A 26,389-nucleotide genomic window follows, 5' to 3' on the forward strand; every position below is an offset into this window, starting at 1 on the left:
AAAAGCAAGAAAACGAGACACATGGAATTGGATGTAAGAGAACTTAAAATAAAGCAAGCATGTCTTATGAGCTGCTATTGAGTGTACATTATCACCCTTTATCACAGTCGTACAATTATACAGTTCACTTGCAGTCTGGACATATTTCCTCTGTTGTTTATTCCTGTTGTGTATATGTTCATATTAAAGCAGTAGTCAAGTTTTAACGTTTTGAGTATTTTATTGTAAATTTACAAATATTACAAATGGCTCACATAAGATGTAAAATAATGACTATAAATAATGTTTTCTAGTCAATGACTCAAAATCATCTTAGATGATCATTCTGGATTATTCACATTTTCAAAATTCAAGCATTGAATGAAAATGAAAATAAAATTGCATTGAAGTATAAAAAGCAATCTAGCATTCATCATAAAATACTGCACTTTGTCCATTTGTAATGCATGCAGTCAGCGTGCTCACTGTCCGATTGAACACACAAGTGGACTTCAAGGACCTTGGGTCACAAATACATTAGCTCCTGTTTATGTTCACCTCATTTTATCCCTGAGCAAGGAACGTTAATTTAATGTAAAGGCCTCATGGTATTGAACTTCTCCATGATAAGATACAGTATCAAACAGACACATTCATGCTTCTCCTAATTACTAAGATTACCAGAAAAAAAATAATTTGATCATTCCTATATTCTCAAAGAGTAAGACCATTATTTGAAGTTTGCTAGAATAAATATGACTGTGGGAGTTTTTGTTAGTTTACGCACGTTAGTGTTAAGGGAAGTGTGCAAGCTCATTTTCTCATAGTCCATACAGTTGTGAAGTTCTGAATTTTTTACCCTCAATAGCCAAAAATTGAGTATTGCATTAAAGTAGGAGCAAAGTAGCCGCACTATGTTGGCAAACACTAGCCACATCCTAACCCACAATTCATCCTCACAACCCTGAGGTTCTTGTGTAATTCTGGAGTGCATGTGTAATTAAAAATGTCACAGGCACAGCCTTGTGAAATGTAAACAATTCTCTGAATATCTTTTGTCTACAAAAGCCAGACTCCAAGTCTATTCTGCGATCATTGGACTGGAATGAGTTTGTGATGCAGCTCATCTGTAAGCTCCACAGAGCCCAGGTACTGTACATCACTGTGAAAACACTTACTGCGCAGAGAAAAGCCAGATCTGACGTCTGACTGGTCAGAGTATCTGCCGATCATTAAAGTGCAAGAATATACGGTCACTATTTGAACTAATGACCACGTTTATATGATCAAGGGCAACTTCCTTACTGGTCATGAGAGAACAGCGCCTGCCTCAGCGATACAGTCTGTTAAATGAGGCATGTCAGCATTCACACTGAGGTTCTGAGGGACGTGTCTGGAGGACAGTCTTTGAGCAGCTTTGTTCTCCTTCCACTGCCGTAAACTCGTGGAATAATCTTGTGCTGAGAGTCTCTCCATTTTCTGTGCTCTCACCAGGTCAGATGGACAGATAGTGTTACAAAAGGTACGACAAAGGATCCTGTGACACAGAAAGAGACGAGAGTTAATTACACCATACCATCATGACAAAATAAAACCATGAAAGACTGATTCCAATAAAGTTTGGCCGAAGTCTTATTTTTTTTACCAGCCAGACTGGATTTCAATAACAGTTCTTAAATAACAGTGTAAATAATGTTGCTTCTATAGCTTAAATCATGCTATAAAAGTTTGTACATGCAGGTTCTAGGTTTCACTGTGAAAGATATATGCAGCACTGCCTTAAAATATAAGAAAAAAAAACTAGAAGTAATCTTTGTGTCGGAAGTGTGTCTAAAGGCTGAAATACATAACATATACAGGCATATAAACACCTTAATCACATTATTACTGCAATGACCAAAGTGAGCATGTGCTTGGATGTACACAGATGCTGTGTGTTGTTTACATCATTTCATGAATGAACTCTGTGACATTGTTCTAAAGTGTAATACCTAGGTAGCAGGGCCAGGACTGTGGTAAGTCCACATACTAGGTAGTAGAGAGGATCGGACATCATTTTTGTCTCAATGCCCAAGGGGTTTGTGGGAGAATTGCACGTCACACACGTAAGGCTGAACAACAGAACAAAGGCATAATAGAACAAGGCACTGAAGAGCAAAATTGCAGTATGTATCCATGTCTGAAAAAAAAAATAACAACACAAGACCAGCATTAGCAGAAGACACAGAAACAGTCACCCATAAATAAAGACATTAAATATCCTGGTATGGTATGCACATTTTGTGACAAGAATAACTCAATGGGAATGATGATGTGACATCATGTATACAGCCAATCAAATTATTTTTTATCTTTAATGTACAGTTTTGTGAAACTGTATCTTGGGACAACAGGATTGTACAATGGGTGGGGCAAAACCTCTACCAAGAGCAGTGCAAATTAGCGCCTGCTTTGAGGGGGACAATTTTTTGGGGGCTTAAAATAATGGCACAAATACCAGTAATTTGACAAGCACAAATGTTAGTAAATCGCATTGCATGATTCATTTTAATACTCTCCTCCCATAAATTTTGTGTCTGAAAGAGAATCTCCTACAAATGCATAATCAATACGTTCAGGCACAAAAATAACTTGTGTCCACACCTTTTCAGCACTAATTCTTCACTGCGCATCTTTAGTAAATCATGACAGTACTATTTTAATGCCAAAAAACTGTTTGCACTGGTGCAAGCTGTTGGTAAATCTGGCTCTTGATGTTACATTTGTCATGGAATGCAATAACTATTCTAAAGATTTACTTTACATATTACACAGCATTATTGATGAGAAACAAAATTGCACTGAGCAACTGTGATTGGCTCACCACTGTGCGACTCTCTATGAGCTGATGCAGGAGGATGATGAGGAGAGCGGAGCCATTGATTGGAGAGCCAAAGGAAAATACCCCTATATCAGATCCTGTATATGCCCATAACAAAAAACAAAATGAATTGTTAAACGTGAGCACTACTCTGACAGTTAGACATTATGATACTCAATAAAGTGAAGAACTTGAATGACTTACAAAGTAAGGTATGAAGAAACACACTAGGCTTTGGTAAAACGCATCGAGAATATTCATCCAGAATGTTGATGGAAGATAGGCCTGAAAATCAAGCATCACATAAGAAGGGATGGCCCCTTTATTCATAACCATGTACAACACACTACAAAACAACACAATGGAACGGAGTGTGAGACAGGATGTCCACCTGCGAGTTTTGTCCAGACTTGTAGAGATCAGGCAAGTCTAGAAGCGTTTCGCCGGACACATCTTTGTCCAGCACGCCGTATATGATTGGAGGGACGGAGGTGAAGAGCAGGTTGAAGAAGATTAAAACCCACGAGTTGGTCATTGTGCTGCCTGAAAATCCACAGAAAAACTGGTACCAGAACAAAAGGTTCACGTACATCTACATGAGAAAAGAAAAGAAGAGGAACAAGTCAGGACCGCATGGATTCAGAAGATAAGGCTGTATGAGGAACTGTGTAAATGTGTGTATTACTCACCACATTCTTGTAGAAGAAATAGAGGATCATGTTAGCCAAACGAGTATAACACCAATGACCATGCACCAAAATGAGCTTTCTCAGGAACTTAAATCTAGAGATAGCAAAGTCGCTGGACATCACGGCCTATATATGGAAAAGAGATCTGTTTAATCAGATGAACTACAAGGTTTTAACTATAAAGAGAAATAGGGAGAACCCCCCCCCCCCCCCCCAAAAAAAAAAAAAAAAAATTATATATATATAAATATATACACACACACACACAAACACACATATATATATATATATATTAAAATTATATACATAGGTCTATATATACAGTATACACACAAACAATCAGTAAAAAGTGGGACTGGAAACATTAATTAACATTCTTGTTCTTTCTCATTAATTCTATATTCATCTATTAAAATGCATTGTCCAACATGTATAAATATATTTTCAGAGTGGATTCTACGGAGTTATTTTTCTTTACTTCAAGTACGCTTGAGATAAAAGGAACAAGACAGAGATGAAAGGAGGTGTTGTGTGTGTTCCAGGGTTGTGCATCAATCTGAACTAGTGTACTATAGATACATTAGTGTGGTTAGAGCTCACTTTATTACATAATTAGTAAATTCAAATTTGATGTCAATATTTTATAAAGCTACGTGAAAACAATGTAATGGACATTTAATGGTTTAGATTGTGTTGTTAATGGTTTTGACATTTGTGAAATTAAATAAATATCCATTTCGACATACACTACTGTTAAAAAGGATCAGTAAGATTTTTTATTTTTATTTTAGTAGAATTTAAAAAAAGGTCATTAGCAAGAGTACGTTAATATGATCAACAGTGACAGTAAAGACATTTGTAATGTTACAAAATATTTATTTCTATTTCAAATAAATGCAACTTTTGATGAAACTTTCTATTTATCATTCTATTTCCCAAAGACATGCATCACTGTTTCCAAAAAATATTAAGCAGCACAACTGATTTCAACATTGATAATAATAAGAAATATTTCTTGACCAGCAAATCAGCATATTAGAATGATTTCTGAAGGATCAGGTGACACTGACGACATCACAGGAAAAAAATTACATATTAAAATATTATATTTAAACTGTAATAATATTAGCATTTTACTGTTTTTGATCAAATAAATGTAGCCTTGATTAGTCAGACAGAGCCAGACTTTTGAATGCAGTGTAATTAGTTTAGTCAAAACGAATAATGCAGTTACACATCTTGTTTTGTTTTTTGTTGAGTAAATCACTCCTTATATCTTCCCAACTGAACATCCTGTGAAATCTTGACAATCCAGTTTTATCCAGATTAATTCACCCTGATTAATTGCAAGGTAGTGAATTCTTAATTGCTGAAATTTGCCCAACCCTAGTTTCTGCTTGTATTGTACTGTACCTGCATGCCCTCCTGGCCTGAGATGCCGATTCCAACATCTGCCATTTGAATCATACTGACATCATTAGCTCCATCACCTGAATATAAGCATCACACATTTCAGTTTAAACAAGATTCTGCACTGACATTCGACCATACGCCTTCATCAGACCTTTCACTGCCCTTACCTATAGCCAGGGTCATGACCTTCAGCTTGTCTCTGACGAGCCGCACCACTTGGCTCTTCTGCAGAGGGGTGGATCTGCAGCATATGACTGAGCGACAGCAGCATGTGAGCTCCAGGAATGACCCCTGTAGCTCCTTCTGCAGAGTGTAGTCCAACGTACGGCCGTCAATGACCAACACACAGTCAGAGCTATCATCTTCAGACACGCCTTCCTTTGTGACCTGTCTGATCTCATGTTGTAACTCATGAAGTCGAGCCTCACATGTCTCCTGAGGGATAAAACACACACACAGAAATGTTATATATAAATTTGAACATAAAAGACTGAGCATAAGGGTGTCTCGGCCTTTGTTTTTGTGATATTTTATTGGTTGGTTTTAATTGGATTAATTACATGTGCAAATTAACGGGAATCCCAAAAACCAGTAGAGATAGAAAAAGTATTTCTGATCCAACTAGTTTTTTTGCATTTGGCAGAATATTTTATGCAAAACGATTTACATTGAATTGAAGTGCACATTTTTTTTTATTATAAATCAGAATGGTTTGTATATATTTTATATATATTTTTCTATTATACTGTATATTATATAATATTCTGTATTAAGTAGCATATGGAAAATGTCACAACTGTATGGAAAATGTTTGCCTGCACATTAGCATCACCACACAAAATATTTAGAGCATGTGCTCTATTCTCCAAGCCACATATTTTGAGATGTCTAACCACATCTGGCAACTAAAAGTTTAATTTTGTTTTTCATTGTCTGTTGTAAACAGACTACTGTAGTCAACAGTTGCACTGAATGGCCAGCACTAGCTGATGATACACCGGGCAACTTTTTGAGCAATGTTGCTGGGAAATATTGCTGTCAATGGGCAACAAGGTGAGACACAGGGCCCACGACCGATCTAAAATATCCAGATCCAAATTTGTTACCCATTCTCAGTGGGAAAGTGCCCAAGAAACATTGCTCAAAAAAAGTTGCCAGCCAAAATTGCTCAAAAGGTTGCCCCATGTATCAGCAGCTTTAGTCTCATTTTTCCACCACCTCTACTTACCTTGCTGTCACAATTAGCCATCAAAATGTGGTCTGTAGGTCTGAGGAGTTTGCAAGCAAAAGCAATATTAATTGCCGTCTCTTGTTTGTCCCCGGTGAGGACCCATACTTTAATCCCAGCTTCCTGCAGAGCCTCAATGGTCTCAGGCACTTCCTCCTGCAGGCGGTCTACTATACCCGTCGCCCCTGGAAGCCAAGACACAAATAGGCTAGGACAACCAAAACACAATAAAATTTCCAGACGTTTTTATTTTTGTCTTCAATGTCTTAGTATTTTACCCAATAATGTGAGATTCGTTTCCAGTCTCTCGGCAGATTCCAGCAGAAGCTCTTCTCTGTTTTCAATGCTGGTTTCTGCATACTCGTGTCTCTTCAGCCAGGCTTCGTATTCCTGCTCTTCCAATACCTGTCAATCATATGCCGATAATTTGTTTCAAGACTTTACCTCTATGCAGAGTTATTTCAGTGCTGTATGCAAACAGAAGATAATTAATGTTGCAAATAAGGGAAGTGAGAGATAAAGACATACTTTCTTAGCAACACAGAGAGTGCGCAGTCCCTCTCTTGCATACTGGTCCAGGTTTCTCTGTGTCCGTTCCATGACCTCTCTAGAGAAACCATCTTCAGCTGCACCCCACATGCACACACAGTCAAAACAAAGACATGAGTTTATAGGGTTCAACACTGCTGGGACAACAAGCATCCAAATTTATAACACGAAGGGCTGCACAATTAAACACTTCACTGCCCAAGTCTATGGATTACAACTAATAATTTTGTAAAAAAGGTTTCTTTTTTTTGTTGCACCGACTGATCGTTTTACTTCATAAGGCCTCAATATATCATAAGGAGCCAATGTATTAATTTGGTCTTTCCTGTATCTGTCTGGCAAAGTGACGGCACCCATTGACTTGCTGTTATGAATTACCATCATCTGTAATGTTCTACTTTAGAAAGACAGTCACCTACATCTCAGATGGCCTCAGGGTGAGTAAATTAACAGCAAATTTTCATTTTTCCTACCCCTTTTACTGGAATTAAAACAAAATGACAGTATGGACCAGTGTGATTCTTAATCTTCAAAAGGCTGTATTTATTTAAATTATATTATACAGTTTGCAAACTGAAAGGGCAAAACTCCCTTATGTCTGTAATCTACTAAACATACAGTACTACACACACTTGAGGGGATCATGACTCGCGTGTTTTCACACTTGATTCTTTTCAGAGGTCTCAAGGCAGGGTCACATTGCAGACACTTTGATTAAATTTCATAGGCAAAGAATTCCCAATTGCACAGATTCCTATTGAGCATTTCCACGTACAATAGTTAAATTCGACCGCACCCTCAGAGTGCTTCGCTCCTTTAAATCAACAGAAAGAGGCCTTTTTATATCCTTAATATCTAAGCAGAAGAAATATGAGATGTCAGCAGTATGAGATGTTACAGAAATATCTGCAATAGGGGAAAGAAAAATAGCCAATTAATTTTGAATTATTAAAAAAAAAAAAAAATCATCATTTAAGTCATCATTTAATCTAAGTTGTTCCAACCTGTATTTATTTTATTTTTTTCTGCAGTTTTTGGTCCCCATTGACTTCTGTAGTATTTTTCTTCCATACATACTAGAAAGTCAGTGGGGACAAGCAACTGCTTGATGGTTACCCACATTCTTCAAAATTTCATTCTTACATTCCACAAAAGAAACCTGTACTGGTTTGGAACAACTTGAGAGTAAATGATGACAGAGTATTCATTCATTCATCACAAACTATCACTATCACAAATATCACAAAGTTATTTTTTAGAATGCTAGTAATCTAACAGTTGATTGTCCCCATTGACTTCCATAGTATTTCTTTCCCTACTTTGGAAGTCAATATAACCAACAACTGTTTGGACCTTAAAAATTCTTCAAAATATCTTAATTTGTGTTCAACATGAGAAAGAAACTTATACAGGTTTGGAAAGACATGAGGGTGAGTAAATGATGACAAAATTGGACTTTTGGATCAACTATTCCTTTAATTTTAAAATTATGTCATTTTGCTTCTTAAGTAAATCTATCTTGCTTTAAAGGGATAGTTCACCCAAAAATTAAAATTCTGTCATTAATTACTCACCCTCATGCCGTTCCAAACCCGTGAGACCTTCGTTCATCTTCGGAACGCAAATGAAGATATTTTTGATGGAATCTGAGAGCTCTCTGACCCTCCATAGACAGCAAAGATATTACCACGATCAATGCACAAAAACGTAGCAAGGACATTGGTTAAATAGTCTATGTGACATCAGGGGTTCAACTGTAATTTTATGAAGCTACAAGAACACTTTTTGTGCTCTTTGAAAACAATAATAACATAACTTATTCAACAATTCTTCTCCCCAAGTTACCATCTTCCGCCATTTTGGAGGATAACCCAGAATGCAATCAACGTAATCAGCGTTGTGTACGTTCAGTAGAATGAAGGTCTTACAGGTTTGGAACGACATGAGGGTGAGTAATTAATGACAGAATTTTCCTTTTTGGGTGAACTATCCCTTTAAGAAAGTTAATTGATAAACAAAACAAAGTCCAACAACTGACTATACAATATTGTTTGGGACATTGTTTGGTTAATAAACATGAAAAGACGTCACCTCACATACCTGCTTCAGCCAGCTCCATAATGACATTATCAGCTCCTTTAGTGTAAACGACCACCTCTCCAGTGAGCGGATGGCGCACCACCACAGACATCCTTTTGCGGGCAGAATGAAATGGCAGTACGTGAAGCAGAGGGATGGACAGTGGCCCAGTGCCTGGAACAACCACAAGGACTTGCTCTGGGGACCGGCCCAACAGAGTACACCCATAGGCCTTCGCTGCTTGCACCAATGCCGCCTCATCCGGGCTCTCCGCCTCGTACAGCAGCTCTTCTGCCTCATCTTCATCATCGCTCTCGGACTCATCAGCAGAGTTAACTTTGGCCTTCTGTATGTCGTCCACGTCCTCGCTCCATGCCCCACTGGACAGCGCTGGAGTGACGGGGGTGCTTGGGGTGTATGAAGGGGTGCCAGAGGGTGTGGTGGGTGACTGTAGGGTCATGATGGGTGTTTGCGGGCTGTTGTTAGGGAAGTAGGAAGCTGAACGACCCCGGGTGAAGAGTTTCTTGGTTAGGCTGGTAGGAGTGTCTGTGTTTTGACTAAGTGATGAGGGAAAGCGAGGCAGACTCAGCTTCTGAAACATAGCCTTCATCTCCTCTAGAGAGCGCAGGGGTGTGCGAACCACGGGCATCTGAACCTAACATTACAAATCAATATTAAATCACAATTCACAACAACACACATAAATGCCCATACAGAATCTGGGTTTATTTAATATTTTGCCTAATTTGATTATGCTTCAGCAATAAGAAAAGGTCATTTCTGCCAAGACTGAATTGTTTTAAGATTAATTCAGTTTGACAGCCAGCCCAAAAACTGACTGGCCCACTGGAAAATAATGCTAAATCTTTTGCTAAGGCCAGTCTATTCCTGCAAGATGACATCCAATGGAAGTGTGCTATGAATAATGTTCAGTGAAACACATCCATTAAAAACTGGCACATATTAAGATAAATAGTGAAATTTTAAGAATCTATATCAGATTGTACAGCAAACTTAAAGGGATACTCCACCCAAAAATGAAAAAATTTGTCATTAATCACTTACCCCCATGTCGTTCCAAACCCGTAAAAGCTTCATTTGTCTTCGGAACACAATTTAAGATATTTTGGATGAAAACCTGGAGGCCTGTGACTGTTCCATAGACTGCCAAGTAAATAACAGTGTCCTTGTGGCACGGATGACACAGGAGAGCATACACAGCATACGGTGATAATGAAAGACACAGAGGAGACCGTTGACAAGGGAATTGTTGAATAAAGTCGTTATTTTTGTTTTCTTCGCTTACAAAAAGTGTTCCCGTTGCTTCATATAACTCAGATTGCACGTCTGATGGCAGATGGAGTACTCTGACGACGACTTTCATACCTTTTCTGGACCTTGACACTGTTATTTACTTGGCAGTCTATGGGACAGTCTCAAGCCTCCAGGTTTCCATCCAAAATATCTTAAATTGTGTTCTGAAGACAAACGAAGCTTTTACGGGTTTGGAATGACATGGGGTTAAGTGAATAATGACAAAATTTTCATTTTGGTGTGGAGTATCCCTTTAATAGTGATTCTAATAATAGGAACCCTGCATATTTAATCATTTATTATTTACAGCATATTTATTGTGAATGAAATACTTAATAGTAAAACATTGGGTTACACTTTATTATAAGGTGTCCTTTGTACAGTGTAATTAAATACTGAGTAATATAAATTAATAAATAAATGATAAATAGGGTTTATATTTGGTTTAGTTGAATCTAATTATGCATAATATACTGTAGTAAGTACATGTAACACATAACAAAGACACTGTAAAATAAAGTGACGCCAAAAATGCTGCTTAGCGGATAGAGACGCCAAAGTGGTTTTTAAAAAGCCCTGTACATTTTGATTGGTTCCGGGTTCTTTTTAAAAAATACGTTCACATTTACCAGTGTGTGACTATAAAACTGCTTGGTTTGAAAGTGACTTCATTGTGAGTGGTGCTTCATGCATCCCTACACTACTGACAACAGACAATGGATCTTTTTGTCTGAAATGGATCTCTTTTGCCCTCAATTTGCCTCTACCAAAATTTTGCTAAGTGACCACACATTTAGCACTTGCCATACTTATTGTACAGTTCATACAAATTTTTTTTTCATATAAAATGCTTAAGAACACTTGTTAAAAAAAACACACAAAATGGTGTCAATATGTGAAACGTGATGCTGCCTGAAAGTGTCACAGCCTGTAGCACCAGAGCTTTAAGGGGGATGAATTGAAAGAAGCTTTCCTGAGAGGGTTTTACCATGCAAACTTGTAGTTAAATGCACAGAAGTCTGTAAAAATACCAATCAAAGCATCACTTATTAGTTGCTTATTAGCATGCCTATTATTAACATATTGGCTGTTTATTAATTCTTATAAAGCACGTATTCTGCATGACCATATTCTACATCCCTAATCCTACCTAATACCTAAACTTAACAACTACCTTACTAACTGTTAATAAGCAGCAAATTAGGAGTTTATTGAGCCAAAATTCATAGTTAATGGTTTGTTAAAAGTGAGAATTTGGACTTTAAAATAAGAGTGTGACCAAAAAATGATAGCATGAGTTTGAGACTATCAGTTGAAAGACTTCATACCACATGTCTCGGCTGAGTGGGTGAGGAAACTACTACAGTGTTGCAGACAGTTAGGGCGAGAAAGAAGTCGAGTATGTGAGAGATTTCAGCAGCTTGCTGTCGGGGAGGGGAACGCATGGCTGAAGACAGTGTGTTCAGCTTGGCCTGAAGCTGAGGGTCTGGAACGACAGCACACTCCTAGATGACAATTGACAAAATGACACAACGTCATATCCGTGACTATAAATACTTGAGGTGTGTGTTACTGTAAAAATGAATAGATAACTAATACAGGGAATAAAGTCATAAAGTAATAAAGACATGGAAAAGTACACATGTACAGTAAATATTAAAGATAAGTCTGTTCTTGTCTCACCATGGTGCCGCTGAAGGCTCCGGGTGTGTGTCTGCGGAGTGTGTCGTGGACTGAGTGTGTGTCAGACTCTGCAGTGAGGGTATTGAGGGACACTGAACTCCGGTTGCAGCTGAGCGATTTACAGCTCAGTGACTTCCTGCTTGTGCGTGACCTCAGGGTGAGAGAGTGATCTGCATCGCCACAGCCCTGATCCTCATACTGTTCCAGAGAAATCGCTGAAGAGTTACAAGTAAACATGATCATAAGCAGGGGACTATCAAACATTCAATCGTTATCATTAGAACACTATCAATATTTCATATAAACAGCGCAAGTTATTAAGAGGGAGTGTTCCGAACACCCTAAATATTATGACGGTACCTCTAATTGAATAAACATCCAGTTATATTTTGTGAAACATGAAAGCAAATTAGTAATAATAGTAATATCTAGAAAAAAATAATAATAGTACGTTGGATAAAATAAAGACAAAATCAAAGAAATTGTATTAACAAAACTGAAAATTTTTGATATTTTAAGGATTGGTGTGGAAAAAGGTAATTTTAAACAGTTTAACATAAGGCAAAAAAAAGAAAAAAAAAAAAAAAAAGAAGAAGGGGTATGAATACTTTCTCAAGGCACTGTATACACACACAATTTCTATTTAATTATGGCTGTTAATATCATATAATCCCAACTAATCCCATGATTTATTACCAGTTTTCAGAGAGCGGAATAAAAAAGTAAACCATAGTTAATAATTACTGTTCTTATAATAAATAAATATCATAATATTCATCAATTTATGAATATCTTACATTAGCATGTTAAGTGTTACAGCTTTAAAAAACATTCTGTAAAATCTCTTTAGACCATAAATCAACTGTATTTTAACCACTTTTGAGATCAAAAGTAAGCCAGTCAATCAATTTAACATTTCAGTTGAGAGTTTCAACTCTTATCCTTATGAATGGCATGCCCAAAGAATCAGTGGGGTGTGTTTTGAAGTAAACGGACCGTTCTCATGGTGAGGGTACTCGGTTCCTGCAACAGTGCAGCGGCGGAACAGCATGCGGTTCTCTGTGAGGGTTCCCGTCTTGTCAGAGAACAGGAACTGGATCTGTCCAAGATCTTCCGTGATGTTCAACGCTCTGCACTGCACTCCAGTGTCCAGTACTGGGTTATACAGATCTAAATCATTCTGAATAAAATAAATCTGTCCCAGCTTCACAATCTCTATTGACACATAGAGGGAGATGGGAATCAGCACCTGCACCAGAGGGAAAAGGAGACAGAGAAGGACAGCAATGTCAGATATTCTAGGTATGTACTTCATTACTCCAGTCTCTAATACATTTTGATATTTAATTTATTATTTTAATGTGATAGTTTGATTTTTAGGAAACATTTCTTGATATTATCAATGTTGAAAACAGCTTTTGCTGCTTAATAATTTTATGGAAATCATCATACAATAACAAGATTACTAGCAAGTTACTAGCAAATTAACAAATTACTAGCAAGGGTGCATTAAACTGATCAGTAACAGTGAATACAATGTTACAAAAGATTTCTATTTCAAATAAATGCTGTTTTTTATAAGTCAAAGAATCCTAAAGAAAAAATTATTGATTTTTTGATTTTCACAAAATATTAAGCACAACTGTTTCCAACATTGACAATAATAAAAAAAAAAAGTGCAATCAGCAAATTAGAATGATTCCTGAAGGATCATGTGACTCTAGGACTGAAGTAATGCCTGCTGCAAATTCAGCGTTGCCATGACAGAAATAAATTACTATTGTAATATAAATAGAAAACAGTTTAAAAATGCAAAAACATTTCACAATATTACTGTTTCTTTTCTGTATATTTAATTCAATTAAAACAGCCTTGGTGAACAAGAGGCCTTATTCCAACCTTTTGACCGGTAGTTTACATGTATTTGTTTGTGTAGATATCAAATGTTCCTGCTCACTATCACTCACCTGCAGAACAATGATCATAGTCCAGAACATGTAGAAGGCAGCGAGAGCAGGGTGCGTGTCATCAGGGATCATGTAAATGGGATTCTGTAGTCCACTCAACCAAAAACCATGACCTGTAGATCACAACCACATTTTCACTAAACCCACAAAAATAACATTAACCTAGTACTTAAAAGTTGAAATCCTGTAAAAGTATGTCAATGACCGTAATACTAACCTACAGCAGCAATAAGACACATGAGCAGCAGTAAAATGACACACCAGAGGACGTCCATATTGAGTCTGCGCTCCAGTTTACTACGTTTGTAGCGTGGCCCACTGTTATTCTGCATTGCTTTTGTTTCATGACCTGAACACACACACACAAAACATTTTTATTGCTCAATCGAGCTCTTTATAAAGATACAATGATCTTGTCATATCTGAAGTCAATCTCTGAGTGCGAAGATGTGAAACTGACCTGCATAGACCACAATGCCAATCACAGTCTCTGTGTTCCTCACAGTGCAGCTCCTCAGGAGCAGGTTTTCACTGTGGAGTCCAACCCGCACTTTACCAGGATGCTCCCTGTGTACAAGAACAAAGTCTCAGTTAACTCAGAGTTAAGCCAAATACAGTTTTGACGTTTTTGGCAAAAATACATTGTAAAGACATGATATAAATTCAGCCATAATATTTCTCGCCATGAAAATAGCCACAGAAGCTGGAACTGCATTAAACACAAACAAACAAAAACAAAGTCACTATCTTTTTCATTCAAAAAAAAGAGTCTCCAGCCTTTCGTTTATCATTTACAGAAGAAGTTTACTGCTTTACTCACATGAAGCCTCTGAACCGTCTCAAGTCGTTGTTGGGATTTTCACACTCAATGTGACTGCTGTAGTTTTCTGGAACAAATTCAGATCCCTAAAGGAAGATCACATCACATCTAAAAACTGTTTAAAGAGGTTTTTTTAATAAATATTTTATGAAAAATCATTTAATAAAGTAAAGAATTTCAGCAATTCATGAGATATTTTCTTCGTAATTAAGAAAAATGCCTCACAAGAACATTTATTTTAATTAAATTCAAATTAAAGTGAAATACCACCACAACTCCAAGTAAATCATAAAAGCAGGTGCGTAGTTAAAAAGAAAAGCAAACACTCCAATAAAAATAAATGAATTCCACACAGCTTGCAATTTATACGTGACCTTCACCGAGCATCGTTCAGAATTCAAAAATTCAGAAACACAGAAGCATAGATGATGTATTGTCTATATAAACTGCATTTTATTTCTTTTAAACGACTTATTAGATTTTCATACAAAAAACACTGACCCTTTTTAGCAAAACCTATTTCAACTCAAAAATATATGGAGGAAAAACAAAGACAACAGTGATGAAGATGATGATGAAATGGCTGGCCACTCACCTGTGGCAGGTCACGGACCACCTGCCTTTGTTTGAGGTTGGTTTCTCCATCCAGGTTGGCCGTCTCGATGTGACACACTCCGTTAGGATCAGACGAGTGCAGCAACACCATGTCAGCAGGAATGATCTCATTACAGCAGAGACGGACCAGATCACCGACACACACCTCTGCCCAACGCCGCTCCACATACCGCTTCTGCTTCTTCAACACAAACACACACACACACTCTTTGTTTGGGTTCACTATTAAAACTGAAATCAGTATTTGAATTCTGTTGTTTATTCATTGTCAGTATTTGAAACAATAAATAAGATAATCACAAAAGCACATATCTGTAAAAAAAAAAAAAAAAAAAGCAAGAAAGAAAAGAAAAAAATTATAAATTTTTTCAAAATATTTTGGTATTCTTTTCATTATACAAGATGATCACAAAAGGCAAAAACTATTTATTGGTTACTAGGAAAAACAAATGCAAATGTACTTTAGTGCTCCTTCAACAAAAACATTTGACTGCAGACTGATCAATCAGAATACAGTCTTCCCGAGAGCCGTGTTTATTATTAGTTAAAACAGCCCTCACAATATTGATGACACTCAAAACCAGGCTTGAAGGTGGTATATCTGAATATTTGCAGAACCATTGTGAAACAAAGCATTCAATATATACCTGCACCGTCCCACTTGACAAAAACATACAGGTTTATGCATTTGCAATGATGCTTTGTTTCTGTGCATTGATGTGCCATATGATTAAATTCAACAAATATAAACAGATTCAAGCATTACTGCTTTATGCCTGCTGACAATGCCATAGTAATCAAGCAAACACTGCGCTTCATTGTCACCCACGGCAACAGCTCCATAACAGACAAACTAATATGACCCCCTGCGGCAAAACAATCACAAGGGAGCCTTTTTAAACTCAGCAGCATTAACAGCTTAGCTAGAGCCAAATGTTGGATAATTCAATGTTTAGGTACAATATTTGTCAGGTCATTAGTGCGAGAGGCAAAATATAAACAGTGTCTTCATGCCTGCTATTTACAGACGGATGAATTTACACTGAACATAGTAGCAACATGCTACAAATACACCCAGAACCCTTTAAAAATTCATTATCAATGCAACATCAGCATTTGAATATATATAAGCAGTCACACTTTATTCTAAAGTCAAATTCTCGCTATTAACAAAACACTAACTATGACTTTTGCCTCAATAAACTCCTAATTTGCTGCTTATTAATAGTTAGTAAGGTAGTTGTTAAGTTTAGGTATTGGGTAGGATTATGGATGTAGAATATGGTCATGCAGAATACATGCTTTATAAATACTAACAAACAGCTAATATGTTAATAATAAGCATGCTAATAAGTAACTAGTTAGTAGTGAGAATTAGTCCCTGTACTAAAGTGTTACCTTATAAGCTTTTGTTGATTCTGAGAAAATCACACTATGCAGTCTAAGAATTAATTATCTGTCAAAATATGCCATTGTTCTCACACCCACACCCACACCCACACGTAATACAATGAACAAGCCTCTGATCAATAGATATTCGCTCAATTATAAAAGACAAAGAGTTCGATAATAACTATACTTCAGGCTAACCATTAACTAACAGATACTGTACAATAATAAAAAAAAAAAGACACACATTACAGCACAGGATACAGATTGGAAATAGACACAGAAGCTTGGAAGATTGGAATTCAACACAATATTGTAGCTGTGACACTTTACCATGCAAATCCAAATGACTGTATCTGGACAAACCAAAGTTTATTGGATTTGACACATACAATGAAGTTATGAAGCCACACCTCTGACTGTTTGAGGAAAAAAGCCGGTGTTGGGATCAAGAAAGTGTCAAAAGTGAAATATCTGGGGCAAGCCACCTCACAGCCAGGTTAAACAATACCTTAACTACAGCGTAAACATGCTTTTGAATAACAAAAATGCATGTATATACTGAACGCATATATGTGCTATGCTATGATCCGCTGATAGCAGATTTCAGCTGCCATGCCACACATGGTTAAAGTACAAAATGACGTATGCACATGTATACAGTGTGTGTTATATGCATATTTTCAATTCTGACATTCAGAAAGTTTCACGTTTACCTGTCATAAACATCACATAAGCGGTTATTGACTTTTTGGTCAGACTTCCTCCGACGCTGGTCCTCCCAAAGGTCTTTAACAGCAGTAATGGACATCACGAAGACAATAGGAATGATCGAGATCTCGGGCTGGAACGCATTCACAATAGGCACAAAGTTCAATGCGGCCAAAAAGATGAAGTATAAATTGGCAAAACGATGAAGTTGCTCGAAAAGATTCTTGGGAATGAAAGACAGGAAGGTGTACTTGGTCGTCCGGACCTTATTCCTGCTGTACGACTTCTGTAATTCCTTTATTTCTTCATGTTCAGTCCAACTTGGCATGACAACCCTTCTATTTTTGGCCAGATCTTTTGCCATGCCACCTCCATGATCTTGCTCAAACTGCTGAATCATGGCAGCCGGACCCTTCCGCTCAGTCTTTAAGAACGGTCCAGCCAATTTAGGCAGATTCTCTATCCCGAGCATGTCCAACAGGTCTCACCATCACTAGTCAAATTCATGTCACTGAGTCTGTCCCAGCCAAGATCAACACAAGCAAAATCTGACACCTGAGAAGCCTTACGCTCTTTAAAACCTTTGTCTCAACAGTAGTGCGTGTGGCTCAGAAACCTGTAATAATCGACAACATATAGACCGGGCCGCTCCTTATCCAGGAAACACTCCCAGGCATCATAAACAAAGTAGACGTAGAGCTTTTTATGACTCAGAGGCAGTTTTTAGACAGGGAAAACTGAGGGCTGGTAAATATGCAACCTTTTTGCAGTGTGACGTTTATCTCGGACAGAGAACACAAGTTATTAATCATCTAAGGAGCTCTGGACTTTTGAAGCCAAGATTGTTATTATTATTACTATAAAGCTTAATGAGGACTGGATACAATTACAAGCATTCCTTTATCAAGGCTATTTTTTAATTGCATGTTGTAGATATGATATAAGATATTTTTTGTGATTTACAGTGGCTATAGTCAAACGCAGATGAAGGGAAAGCAAAGCGTGCTGTGTCTTGTTATAAGAAATGAGCACTGGCTATAGGGGTTGGCACTTTCACAACTACATTTGACATTTCACATCAAGAGAGTAGAGTTCATTAAAATATCCCTTCAAGGAAATACTGAAGCATTGTTTTAGAAATAGACCCTTTATCAGCTAATCTCTTTACAGAGAAGACTGAAGAATGGACAAAGGAAAATCATTAATTCTAATGGCTAAAGTCTTTGAGAGCCTAGAAGGAAGTTTTGCACAATATGAAAATTATGCAATACTATTTCTTGGAAATTAACCTCTCATCTAGGAAGTGCAGTGTTTGGTTAGTGAATCTGTGTCAACAGTCAACACTTTTTAATGACAGTAACAGAGAGCAGTATTAAAAAAGTACATTAAAAAAACCACAGTGGTGGTGGCCGATTTTAGCACGTTGAATTGGTGTCTGTGCCTATGGTGAGAGAGATCACTCTGACTTGCAGTTAAGCTTGGCAAACCAGTGCACAGAAAAGAAAGTGAAAGTGATGAAAGCAAGTGATAAAATCAAAAGGCCATAGAGAGCAGTTAATCTAAACGTAGAGCTTTCTAACATCGGGATCCTTCCTGAAAGATATGCAGAAACGCAGCTGATACACCGGGCCAGGAACTATTATTTTTTACTCTTTGTTAGCTTTCTGGTGCTTATGAATAACACCGTCTATCCTCCTGCTTTGTCCTTTCTAATCTTTATTTGATGGGTCAGGTTTTTGGAGAGACTGGATAGACGTAAGTGACATGTATATTTGGATGGTCATATGTTATGGGTTGTTGTTGTCCAAAAAATAAACTAAAAATAAAGATCTCAAAACAAGCCATTTTTACAGCTCAGCTTCAATAAAAGGTCTTTAAAGCTGGTGGAGAAATTTGGGCTTAAAGTTACAGAATGTTTTAGGAGTATAATGAAGTCATTTATCTCTAAAGATGAAGGAAAACTTGTTCCTCATGGTATGCCACTGTCACAAGATGCAGAACAAAGCAAAAGCCATTGCATTTTATCCAAAGCCAAAGGCTCAGAGAACAGTCAGTGACAGATTAAGAACAGGATAAACAAACCTGTAACTCAAAGTTACCTTGAGCTGTAAACTTCATATATTTTATTTTTTTTGCATGATGAAGCTCATTTCCAAAAAGTGTTATTGGTAAGCAAGACTAAAACGAAAAAAATAAAATGAAATAAAAATAAACATTAATTGAAATAAAGCTTAAATAAAATAAAATGGAATTGTGGAAAACTTTAGAAATTACAAATGTCACCTTGGTAACTAACTGGAATTAAATGAGTTTAAATACTAAAATTATTGAAGGTAAAACAAAAATAAATATAAAAATAAATATATAAATATAAAATTACTAAAACTATAATTATAACAAAAACTGAAAACATAAAAATAAATGCTAATTCAAAATATGAATAAATGTTTTTATAATGTATAAATAACACTGAATAAACTGATTCCAAATAGCCTCAGTACTTTATTTTGAATGGACTGTGGTCAAAGTAACAAAATGAAAAAAATTCACTGATGGCTGAGTGGTCTCACAATGATGAATATTTTGACAAATTATAAATCACTTTGTAACCATTTGCATGGAACCTTTGCACGGCAGATCGCATTGCGTTACTTTTAACCATCAGTAAAATAGTCATTTTTAATTTCAATGTGAAAAAGACAGCAGACAGTTGTCTTGCAATCTGTATCATTCTGTGGCCCTCATAGTTATTCATCAGTCTTTGCCTGGTAGAACACAAGCTACCCTCACTAAGCATTTACCTTGAAACAGGTCATAATGCAATATGGGGAAAATACAGGGAAATGACCAAATATAAGGTAATATGTGTATTCCTCAAATCAGACAAGAAAGGAAGTTACAACACAGAAACAGAAACAGTGTCACATGATTAACCATCATCATTAACCACATCATATTAACAGGGATGAGCACATACTGACCCGCTGTAGACATGTGTTAGTGTGTTGTTTATTTTCTTGTCATAGCGGTAACGTCTGTAGTCCTCCATGGCATCTTTGAAGGCAATGACTGTGAGCACCACGGCGAGCGGGATCATGGTAATCTCCTTCTGAAATGCTTCCACCACTGGGACCCAATTCAGCAACACCAAGAACAGGAAGTACAGATTTGCTGCTCTATTGTCAGAAACCAAATGTGTCAGTAACTCACACACAAAAAAATTAAAACTCAATAGACCACAACATGCTATCAATTACTTTAGACAATACATGATATATTCAGCTCAATATCTGACCTGTGAAACTGCTGGAAAAGATTCATGGGTATGAAGCTGATGAGGGTGTACTTGGTGGTCCGGATGCTGTTGTCTTGAAAGCCCTTGGAGAAGCTGTGGGACTCCGCTTGGTGTGGACCACATCGTGACACCACCACTCTTCTCTTCCCAGTGAGCCGCTGAACCACAGGGTCCTGAGCGTCCAGATTACTTTTTGCGGGAAGTGATGAAGGAGGAGAGTACCAGCCCCTCCTCCTGTCTGTGGATATCAGCTGCAGACATCTGTGACGAACCCAGTAGAGTCGCTCCATGAGGATGATGAGATCCCAGAGCTTAAGGAGACAAAATGGCGAAGTCCCCGTGTACGCTACAAACAGCCCACTTCCTGAACACATAAACATGTACAAAATTAATATGAATCCGTACAGTACATTTCTTGCAACCTGCCATTTCTTCTTTTTTTTTTGTTTATCCTGTTGAACAGGCTAAACTTGTGACAAAGCAAACTGCAGAAGTTGTGCCTTTAGCTAATACCATTTTCAAGTGAACCTCATACTTCCTTGTAACAAGGGAAGAGGAAGAAGTATTCAATTAGTTTCAAATAAACCATCTTACGTTTCACATAGGCCAAAATACAAGAGGTTTCGCGCTCTGTGGCAGACATACTGTGAGAATGACACGACCCGAAATGAGGAAGGAGAAAAATGTCTCTCTAAAACAAAAACGGGTATATAAAAAACATTAAGCAGATAACAGGTGACCATGGACATATTTTATTTAACTGGATTTCTAAACAAAATAAGAACCAAATAGAAACAAACAAATAATTGTTAAAAATGACGACTTTCTCTAGCTTAACTAACCAAGAACTAGTATATTCTATCCTCTACCCAGCATTCAACTACATCTAAACTAACATCATTATATGCCAACTCTTCTGCTATTTGCTGCAAAATCTAAAATATAATTAGGAGAATTAATATAATAAATTCTTCAACCTTTGACATATTAAGTAAAAGTCAGAAAAATCCCCTTTCCTGTTATTTATATGTCCTACAAGTATGAAATCAAGATGAAATTCTGAATTCTTGTCATGTAAAACAATGCGACCTTTGTAATAGTATAGCAGAGTACTTACAAAAATGTACATAAATATCAGTTATCGCTCTGTATGTCCAAATTATATGTCTTCAGTGAGAATTAAATGCTTAGATCTGTGCAGTTTCTGCAGTTTTAATTGTGGGGGGAAACATATAAAGCAATGCAATACAATGACTGCGAGATGTGCAGACAAATGTTCCTAATATATATCTAATGATATTTGACATACATTTTAATGTGATTTTTCTCAATTTGATTTATGTATAATCAAGTAAGCCTAATTTGAATCCTAAAGTAATTAAGGATTTCACTGAAAAAAAAAAAGACACTTGCAGCACACCTTTCACAAACTAAAAGAGTATGAACTGTCATTCATATGGCAGAAAATATGTAGTAAGTTGTGTAAAACAGGTTTTTTTCACTAGCGAAGTTTCATCATGCTGATTATTTGGGGCCTTGAAAATTTGTTGAGCTCTCACAGGCTTGTGAGATGACAAGTCACTAATTACACATTCATTACTCGTGAAATTAGAGCACATTACACGCATGTGGGGTCAGGTGTCAACAACTGAACCTGGCATTTAACAGTCTATTATAACCTTTCATCAAAATAAGAAGATTTTAACAGAAAAACAATTTTATTACACTATATGAATTAAAACAATTCGTGAAACAGTAAATATATGCACATTAGATTTAATTTATTCACGTTGATAAATTATACAGCGTACAATACCTGTATTATTAAATGCATACAAGCTAATTTTTTTTCCTCATAATAATTATTTGTTTCGTTGTTAATGTGGACGTGTTTTCTTACAATAATAATAATAATACTATTTAACATTTGTACAGCAGTGATTGTGATTCACGTTCTACTCATAAGACGAGAAAAGATCGTGATGAAAATATCATGTTGCTTTAAATTTTGGTTTTAAAAAGAGAAAAGCTCCGTTTTTACACATCCGGAAACACATTCACGGAGACATATGAAGCGGGTACAATAGATGTGCATGTGACCTCGAGTGAACGCAGGTCAAAAAGAGTGTAAAATCATAAAATGTTTATGTCGGCTTTATGGCCCAGTATGTGCAGCAGTTCTTAAAGGACCCAGTAAAGACTGAGGCGTCTGGATGGGAAACAAGTCAACAGCCAATGCATATTTAAGATAACAAAGCCTTACCGTCGAGTCATGGACTTGGCCACATTTCAGAGTAAGCTCCTGGACAAATCATGCATCATCTTCTCAGTTATTATATTTACCTGTTATATGGCTTACAGTGACCTACATCGGAGAACTTTTTCCCTGCACGAGCTCGCCTGGCGCGAGGATCCTGTGTGCTCTGATCATCATCAGGCGCTACACACACACACACACACACACACACACACACACACACACACACACGTTACTCTTCGCGTAACACGCATTATCATGTTTGGCAGTCGAAATAAAACAGAATCCTTTTCATTTGCACGTAAAATGTATATAACCGTAATTAACTATCAGCATTTCCAAAGGATTTTAAGTAAAAATTTATAATTTCTGAACAGTACATCTTGTAACTAAGACTAAATGTAATCTTTTTGTTCAACTGTGTAAAAATACATTTATTTTAAATCTGGATCTTATTTCAAATGTTTACTGTTAATTTATCATTTGAAACATTTATTTTGAAATTGGATGAACGACTACTTCCGGGTGTGTGTGTGGTTTTTTTTTTTAAGTTGTGTAAACGTGACAACAACAAACTAGTTAGACTATAACACGTAAATGTAATTGATATGTAAAATGTTTCATTAATAAATCCCAACCATAGATAAGTATCTTCTAGCTTGATCCCAACATCCTGAAGACGCCACAGAAGACGAAGTCACGTGACGGTCGATCAGCTGACATCATTGACGCTGAGGAAGAAGACTGACAGCATTATGATACATTTTCTCGAAAAACTACCGTCTGAAGAATGTCCTAAAGTAAGTAACAGCAGTTTCCTACACATAACACTATTTAGCAAATACTACATATGCACAAATAGATGCAGTCATTCTGTTCTCACGTCAGTAGCACATGCCATCAGTTTGAGAACAGCAATGCTGCTCGTAATTAACATTGCGTTTTACTCGTGAGATTGTTTAATTTAAACCGTAAAATTCGTGAAAACTACTTTAAATTTAAACAACATACTGTCATTTAGATGTATATTTTATTTCAGCCTTACCTTAAAAACCAATTTGAAGTCATACTTTTACACAATAAAGATATCTGTGGTTTAAAATTGCGGTAAATCTGTAAAAGATGATTGAAAGGTTTAAAGAAGACCCAAGTGATTTTGCCAAGTAAGACATGTTCCTGGATCAACATTATTGTCCAAAAATATAGACCTAACCAAATCCCCACCCCTAAACCTAACTCTACCCATAATTTATTCCTAAAATCAGTGGGAAATGATGGTGTAGAAGCATCCAACCTTGATTGTAAGCCTAAAACAAGCATGTTTTGTAAACTTATTCCTCAATTCTGATTGGTTGATTATAATGTTGATCCAGGAACATGTTGTACTTGGTGCAATCACATTCAAGCTGAGTGTGGAAGAGAGTGCTGTTCATTCACTCCCTTGACCTATATTTCCTGCCGGGATTTAGAATCAGAATTATACATTTGGGTTTGGTAGTTTGTTTATGTGAACATAGTTGATGGTTAATGAGAGTTGTTTTGAACGCTGGTTTATCACAACTGAGGTGCCCTTGAGCGAGGCACCAAGCTCCAGATTGCTCCTGCATGCTACAGCAAAAGTTTGCCCACTGCTCCGGGTGTGTGTTCACTACTCACTTTGTGTGTGAGCACTTGGATGGGATGCACGCAGAGGACAAATTCCAAGTATGGATTACCATACTTGGCCTACGTCACATACTTCAACTCCTCTTTGTATTGTCAGCTCATACACAGGGTGGTGGATGGGGTGTGTGGCCGAAGTGGTCCGAGGCGAACAGATTACGGTGAACGGTGGAGTCTGACAGAATGGGTGGAGTTAATGAACACACTCTCCTCTTGTATCCGCTTTGCTGTTGGAAGGGGCTGTTCAGATCAAGAGGCAAGTAGATGAATTTGACCAGACATGTCTGTGTGCAGAATCATGTCAGTGTTCAAGCACATTTAGTGCTTGACTAAACATGACTAACTGATTATTTTGCACACACGTCTGAAGATCCGGGAGCTGCTGAGAGAGTTGGAGACGGCACATGCTGAGGCTGTTCTCCAGTGTGTGCGCTCCAGGTTTGATGAGATCAGACATGCTTTGGTGGACAGGACCAATGGCATCTCAAGCACACAGCTTCAGGACTTCAACTGGCAGTTAAAGGTGCACTAAGCACACAAATACTTACATGTATTAATCACAGTGATAAGATCATCTATTGATTTTCCCATTTGTTGTTTGCTTTCTTACTTCCTTTTCCCTTTCGTTCTGTCTCACTCTAGCTGGCATTGTCCAGCGACAAGCTGTCAGCTTTAAACACTCCTCTGCTAAATCTCAGCCTGGACCTGAAGGAGAATGGAATTCAGAGAACGGTGAATATAGAAATGAACAAAGAGGAGCTGCAAACTCTCATCAGTGCACTAGAGGCTGCTAATAAGGTAATGTTTCAAGGAATAGTTCACCCATAAATGAATATTTCCTCACCCTCAGGCCATCCAAGGTGCAGATGAGTTTGTTAATCAAAACAGATTCTGAGAAATTTAGCTTGACATCATTTGCTCACCGGTAGATCTCTGCAGTGAATGGGTGCCGTTTGAACGAGAGTTCAAAAAGCTGATTAAACATCACAAATAATCCATGAGAAATCTCTAGTCTTCCATTTGTGAAAATCTGTTTGTAAGCTACTAATCAATCATTAAGCCATTTTTATCTTCAAACCATTGCTTTTGATAGAGTCCTCTATAAATCTTATTGCTTTCTTCAGTGAAAAATTCACAATCAGGTGAGAAATATGCACAGATCAAGCACTGTTTATCGGTGAAAATAGTTCTAAGCAAATATGTTGGTAGATTTTGATGTGAAAAGACAACAGGGGATGGACTTTTTCATTATTATGGAATATGGATATAGACTGGTATTTTGGCTGGAAGCCAACAGCTTGAAATTAAAAGCTCCTTGATGGATTTCTTTATTACAAACACACAGTTTTATGCTTCACAAGATGTTAATTAAAGGACTGAAGTTGAGTTTTTATCCGGTAAAATGTTGAAAGGTAATGGCCTGTAAATAAACAATAATGGCACCTACACTTAACTCTTCTGGTATTATGTGTCTTATTCTAGGTTGTGTTGCAGCTGAAATGAAGATACCAGCAAAAGGTGGTTCTGTGCCATCATACTTTCATAGAGAGAGGATTTCTAATGTCTGTATTATGAGACAATGCCTGCATGTGGGCAAATGGAAACCTTACGGACAGAACCGGGAACCTGTCGGTGTCTCTCCTGAGGTGTTCATAAAGGACTGAATATTATTTTTCAAGCTCCATCAGTATGGACCACAGTTGACTTGAAGTTGCCCAAGTAATGGTGGCAGGGTTGAGTGTTTTGCACTCTGAAAAGCTAAATGCCTGCCTGACACAGATCTTGCTTTCAGTTCTCCATGAAATGCAAATGCATTTTAATTTCACACCCCAAAAGGTTGCCTTTCTAAATAAAGTAACTAAAAACATTAAACGTCAAC

The 26,389-nt window shown here is 37.1% G+C and overlaps 2 protein-coding genes across 6 annotated transcripts; one reads left to right on the plus strand and one right to left on the minus strand.

The window, feature by feature from the left end:
* Positions 1-200: 200 nt before the first annotated feature.
* On the minus strand, positions 201-23,661 carry atp10d (ATPase phospholipid transporting 10D). 5 transcript variants are annotated; one of them, XM_042736658.1, is made up of 23 exons: positions 23,487-23,661; positions 20,592-20,955; positions 20,278-20,472; positions 15,177-15,378; positions 14,582-14,667; positions 14,222-14,328; positions 13,979-14,110; positions 13,762-13,874; positions 12,791-13,043; positions 11,795-12,009; positions 11,440-11,616; positions 8,819-9,452; positions 6,698-6,795; positions 6,448-6,574; positions 6,170-6,354; positions 5,109-5,376; positions 4,942-5,018; positions 3,529-3,654; positions 3,231-3,431; positions 3,044-3,124; positions 2,843-2,947; positions 1,971-2,158; positions 201-1,516 (listed from the first exon to the last, which is right to left on the minus strand). In XM_042736658.1, exons 2-23 carry the CDS (start codon positions 20,879-20,881, stop codon positions 1,288-1,290), a joined length of 4,089 nt encoding a protein of 1,362 aa, XP_042592592.1. In that variant the 5' UTR covers positions 20,882-20,955; positions 23,487-23,661; the 3' UTR covers positions 201-1,287. The 5 variants fall into 5 exon arrangements, with proteins under 5 accessions (XP_042592592.1, XP_042592591.1, XP_042592590.1 ...); XM_042736657.1 differs by lacking the exon at positions 23,487-23,661 and adding an exon at positions 22,935-23,050; XM_042736656.1 differs by lacking the exon at positions 23,487-23,661 and adding an exon at positions 22,855-23,038.
* Positions 23,534-26,388, plus strand: commd8 (COMM domain containing 8). Its single transcript, XM_019082050.2, has 5 exons — positions 23,534-23,648; positions 24,611-24,766; positions 24,881-25,033; positions 25,153-25,308; positions 25,993-26,388. The coding sequence occupies exons 1-5, from the start codon at positions 23,604-23,606 to the stop codon at positions 26,011-26,013; spliced, it is 531 nt and encodes a 176-aa protein (XP_018937595.1). The 5' UTR covers positions 23,534-23,603; the 3' UTR covers positions 26,014-26,388.
* The last annotated feature ends 1 nt before the right edge of the window (position 26,389 follows it).

The sequence above is a fragment of the Cyprinus carpio genome, chromosome B13 (genome assembly GCF_018340385.1).
Source record: "Cyprinus carpio isolate SPL01 chromosome B13, ASM1834038v1, whole genome shotgun sequence".
NCBI lineage: Eukaryota > Metazoa > Chordata > Actinopteri > Cypriniformes > Cyprinidae > Cyprinus > Cyprinus carpio.